We start from the raw sequence: 5,737 nt of genomic DNA on the forward strand, positions 1-5,737 counted from the left end.
GGTGGTCGAATTCTTCTTCTAGCTCGGTCCCTTGCCAATAAATATGGTTGTGCATCTTCTTGGACTGCCTCATCATCATGTGACATTGTCTCATCACCTTCTTGGACCGGTACTTCAAACTCCACCTTTGCAACTGTCTCATTTTCCTTAATAGTTGGCATGAGTGCAACATTTTTTTCTTTCAACATTGCCAAACCATTGAAAATGACATATCTAGATATGAGAAACTTGGATGATTCAGGACACCACAATCTATATCCCTTTACATTTTTAGGATACCAAAGAAAAACATATTTCTTCGATCTAGGCTCTAACTTTCCTTCATTCACATGAGCATATGCGGGACAACCAAACACCCTCAAACTGGAATAATCGGTCGCTTTACCCGACCACACTTCCTCGGGCGTTTTGCACTTAATTGAAGTAGTAGGTGATCGATTCACCAAATGGCATGTTGTGTTGACAGCTTCCGCCCAAAACTCCTTACCATAACCCGCATTGGAAAACATACTCCTAGCTCTCTCAAGTAGTGTCTTATTCATCCTCTCTGCAACACCATTTTGTTGTGGAGTGTTGACCACAGTCTTGTGCCGAACAATTCCTTCGGTCTTGCAACAATTATCAAACTCCCGGTTGCAAAACTTTAAGCCATTATCGGTTCTCAACCTCTTTACTTTCTTTCCCGTTTGGTTTTCCAAAAGTGATTTTCATTCTCTGAATGTGCGGAACACTTCACTTTTCTCTTTAAAAAAATAGACCCCAACTTTCCTTGAAAAGTCATCAATGAAAGTACGCATGTAACGGGAACCATTACCTCTGGATGGCTCACGAGAAGGTCCCCAAAGATCCGAATGAATGTAGTCCAATGTTTCCACAAAACCCTTAGCGGTTTTCTCCGATAGGACTTCTTGCAATGACGAATTGCTTAAACATAATTGGATAATGGAGAGTTCATTATCATCCATTTCTCTTCACTTCTTATCCGACACCGCATCAAACAACTTATCTTGGCCAAAAATGGCTTCCTTGACACTTTGACTTGACAAATTAGCAACCATTCGCACTAGCCACAGTGCAAAACTCGTCTTCCCATCATACTTCTCAATATGAAATTTACCCGACATATCCATTCAAATTTTCTAACACCCAATCCACAAAACACAGCAGAACCAAACTAAAAAATAAAATTCTAATTTCAAAATAAAATTAGAATTACCTCAATGTCTCGAGAGATTGTTGTTTTTTCCCAGCAAGCGCAGCGAACAGCAGTGCTTACGGCTCAAGGTAGAGCTCCTGTCCCCCAAATGGACAAATGCCTCACGCTGATGAAATGCCTCCCGAAATCGGGATTTCGGCGCCACGAAAACTCAGTTTCGGTGCCCTTGCATTCGGTAAGTTCCGAACCCTACTTGCGGCGATGACAACGACAACGTCGACGGCAGTTCCGGCCACAACGACGGCGAGGAGTCCCACGGATCTGGGATACGACAACAACTAGAGTCCCTTGGACTCTCTCTTCTCCGATAAACGGCTGAAAACAGAGAAGCGGAAAACAGAGCTTCTCCAACAGTTCCGACGCAAAGCTCCGATTGGGATTCTCAGGGCGGCTCTGAGACGGGATGACAAGCGAAAACGAGATTTGATTAATCTCACTCTGATACCAGTTTGTTAGGATTTTCTGGGTTGAGAATTTCTGGATTGAGAAGAAGACGAAAGGGGGAAAGGAGAAGACGAGAGCAACGACGCGATTTTCCCAAATTTTCTTGATTGATTTACTGTTCCCTAAGTTAAGGTTACATGGGCCCACTGGGTCCCACACAACAATTTGGTCTAACATAACATCAAGGATTTAGCGCAACTGGTTTTAATAGAAAACTCTAATGATGATTGACAATCTATGATGATATTCCAGGCCAATTTTAAAAAAAATGGGACTGCGAGGAACTCCTTTAGACTCGACCAGATGATTGATTGATTTGCGTAGTTCAGCCAATTTGGAACTCCAATTTAAAGATTTATAAGTTGAAGGAATTGGTTCTGCGAAATGGGTGGTTGAAAATCTGCATCATCGGGATGCCGAACTCGTGGCCATGGTTTTTTTCTTCTGTTACATAGAATTTAGCAAAGAATGGAGGAACAGAACCATTATAAAACCGGCCAAGAGTCTCCTCGGCTTTCATTGAGTCCACCACCCAAGGCTGCTCTGCAGTTTATGCTCATCTCTTCTTTGACCCTACCTTCAGCGCGTGCTCCCCCTTCTTCTGCCATTCATCTGCTTCTTGAAATGTTTTCCGAGGTTGAGAAACTGCAAGAGGGTCAAGGTGGCCACTACCCTACTTCTCTCTCCTATCATTTGTACTTGTAACCTCTCTGAAATTGATGGTTGTCAGCATTGCTACAGTAGGATGAATGGACTCTCTATTGTTTTACACGATTTGACTCCCGGTGTTCTTATCTTGTCCCTTTTCTTTCATTAACTTTGAGATGAAATTTCAGGTCTGTCTTTGTCTTAGGACAAAAGCTTGAAATTTACTCATCTTCGCACTATGATGTTAAGAAGCGAAATTCACATCTCTGTATGTAATTTCGTCGAACTTTTGGAGTGCAGAGAACAGCGCGGTGAAAACCTGAAAATTAAACTTTCATCTACAGAAACAGTTATTCTGTACATGCCTTGAGCCTTCTGAAGAACGATACAGCCAACCATGACAAGATTTTTTATTTTCCCTCATTTATTTCAATAGACAGGTGATTTATGTAAGCTTGTCTGCGAGAAGAGAGCGGCGCCCCTACCAGTTCCCATCTTCAGCTTCGCTAGAAGACATGGTACAAAGAAAATCCCTTTGCATGACTACTGCCAGCAGAGATACATGAGATGAGAAAATAAAAAAAAAACAAAAATATTGTGTTTCCGTTTTCTTTCATCTGTATAAGCATCCTCTGTATGTCGGCGTCCAGTAATCTGGACCTGTGTTCTCTCGGTAAATTTGTGGAGTACAGGAGATAGGAACAAGACAAATTCCTCTGCTCCTCAGGTCAAGCTTTGCCTCAGAACTATCCCTTTCTAGCCCTCCCCATGAATCCTGAACGCCATTGATAAAATCTCAGAATACGTTTTTCCGTTATATAATTAATGATGGGTGAGAGAAGATGAAGGCTGTTTAACCTACCTTGCTTGCACCAGACTTCAAGTATGGGTTGCTGAGTAGCTGCTTATGGAAAAAGAAGAGAAGAATTAAACAACTGCCATCGGTATAATCTTTACTGATAAAATGGCTTCCTTGAGCAAAACTGAAAGATTGTGAAAGATGTTACCTGAACTTGCTCGTGCAGGAACTTGATATACCCAATTGCTTCCAGTAACACAGACGCAGTATCCGTCTGAAAGAAAGGAAACCATGATGAAGATTTCACATATAGTGTTTCAAGTTTTTGAAAACAGCCCAGCAATTTTATCTAGTTTTTTCTTTGAATTTCTTGTTTTCTCTTTACCTTTCCAAATGGTGATACAATCTGTTGTAGCGCTGTAATTCGAGCTCCTAACTTCACTTTAGGAGCCAGAACCTGTAATATTTTGCAAGCTCTGATCGTTATTTGATGCACTAAGAAACAAGAAATTTCAATTACATGCAACGGGAACTGGGTATTCAGTCCATCGCTTTTCAGATTTTTTTTTTTTTTTGGTTTTCACCTTAGGAGATGAAGCTGCGGTGGACCCCTCGTTCTTGGGCTTTTTAAAGAGAGTTTCTGAGTTATCATCTGATCTCTTCTTCTTGCTTTCACTTTGATTTCCTGTTCCTCTACCATTGCCTCTAGTCTGCTTGCACCATGTTGATTGTTAACAGAATGTAGCAGGGGAAAGAAAAAACGAAAAATTTGTGTTACTCTTAAAGTTTTTTATCTTCCTTTTGTTAGTATGCTAAGAAGCAAGCCGAGCTTACCAGTGAAATCTCCTGTCCTTGCTTCTTATTCTCCGGCGGAACCGAACACTTTAGATTAAGCTTACTCGAAGCCTGTAAGTCCACCAATGGCTTGTTCAAACAACCTCCAAAAGATATAAGGTCTGAAAAGTGCCTCGTTGGCCACCATGACACATCTGATAATCCATAGTAGGGCTTACTATTCTCTGCAGTAACAGAAGAACCACGAGGATACCCAAGTCCAGTACTGCTCATCGGCCTCGTGAAGGAAGAGGGAAGAGCCTCCACGTCCTGGTGCTGGTTCTCTCCTTTCAGATCATGCCCGTAACACTGAAAGTAGCTCGGATTTCCATTCGAAAATGGTCCATTACCAGAGTAAAGAGATGGGTTATGGGGTTCTTGCTTCATTTGAGAGATCAAACCAGCTTCTGGGTACCGATTATTGGAACAGATCAAGGAGATATTGCATGCGGAAGGTGTAATTTGACGGCTCAAGTGCGGGTCGGGCGGTGCAATCGACCAGTTAACCATGTCGGTCAAGTTGGCTGAGCGTTCGGGTTCGATCGAGCTTCCGTCGTAGTTGTTTAGCTGTTTCTCCATACTGTGAAAAGCTGGCGAGCTCGAGAAATCCCAGCTTTTGTCGGCTTTCTTCGAGTAATCACAAGGCGGCTCGAACATCTCCGTCGTAAGGTTTTTGGAGGTCAGTGCCGAGAGGAAGTTGTCGCTATCGTCTTGCTCGCTTCCTAAATCTTTGCACGTTCCAATGCCTCTGCAGAAACAGAAAACTGAGCTCGAAAATGCTGAAAAGGAATTAATCCCAGAACGAATTTAATTAACTGTTGATACCAAACAGAAGGAGAAGAAGATGAAGATAAGAAGAAGTAAGATGATGCTTGAAATCTGTTCGAAGAAAAGCTTATACTGTAGATTTCCATGGCTGCCAAGATTGAGAAGAAAACTTGAACGGATTGGTAAATATGGTAAAAAGGCCTCTGAATTCTTTGAACGAACTTTTTCTTTCTCACCAACCCATATGGGTATCTTTTTCTAATGTTTTTTTGACAGTATATTCTTCCTCCACTCAACTCAAATCAATCATGCAAACAGCAAGACGGCCATCAACGAAGAACTTACAACAAAACGTGGCTCCATAGATGATACTCCGAAGCGGGCTTTCCTGGTAAATCCGCCGTCACCGCCGAGGTGGGCTCTGCGAGATCACAGGGGGAGTCATCGCTGAGGCCGGAGTGATTGGAGGCATTGGTGAAGGAGGTGGAGATGGAGATGTCCTCCTCGTAGAAGGAGTTGGAGGGGGGATTCCTGGGCTGCCATGGCTGAGGATTAGACCAGGAAGGCAGAGCACTTGAATGGAGCTCCCACCAGTTGGGTGTGGAAGATGAAGTAAAAACTGATGTTCCAGAGCACTGCTCTCCCATAATGTAAGCTGTTAAGAAGAGAAGAAAAGTGTTGTGTAAGAGGATTTTGGGCTCTCTGGGTTTCCTTTTATTGGGTTAGTGTAGTGGGGGTTTTAAAGAGTTATCTGGTGGGGAAAGTATGTATGTATGTATGGGTTTAAATTATCAGAGGCAGACAATAGAATATGCAAAATTCTGGTTTTCCACTAAGGTTGTGTGCAATAATTATACAAAGGGTGGTGTTGGAGGAGGGGCATCTTGCTCAAGGTTGGTTTTTATTTCTTCTTGGACTCTTTCTACCCCACTCTCCTTCTCTCTCCACTCTCCCTCTTCTTCCTCTCTCTAACACTCTTATTCCTTCTCTCTCCCCTCTCCCTCTTCTTCCTCTCTCCAACTCTCTTA

The 5,737-nt window shown here is 42.6% G+C and overlaps 1 protein-coding gene across 1 annotated transcript; it reads right to left on the bottom strand.

Annotated features, from left to right (window-relative positions):
- Window positions 1-2,921: 2,921 nt before the first annotated feature.
- LOC137943841 (uncharacterized) lies at window positions 2,922-5,356 on the bottom strand. The gene is made up of 7 exons (XM_068789273.1): window positions 5,055-5,356; window positions 3,942-4,689; window positions 3,692-3,820; window positions 3,493-3,564; window positions 3,316-3,381; window positions 3,171-3,209; window positions 2,922-3,083 (listed from the first exon to the last, which is right to left on the bottom strand). Exons 1-7 carry the CDS (start codon window positions 5,354-5,356, stop codon window positions 2,922-2,924), a joined length of 1,518 nt encoding a protein of 505 aa, XP_068645374.1.
- Window positions 5,357-5,737: the final 381 nt, after the last annotated feature.

The sequence above is a fragment of the Aristolochia californica genome, unplaced genomic scaffold (genome assembly GCF_029961685.1).
Source record: "Aristolochia californica isolate CCGP_79_NKW_82.1479 unplaced genomic scaffold, dmAriCali1.0.hap1 SCAF_11, whole genome shotgun sequence".
NCBI classification, from domain to species: Eukaryota; Viridiplantae; Streptophyta; class Magnoliopsida; order Piperales; family Aristolochiaceae; genus Aristolochia; species Aristolochia californica.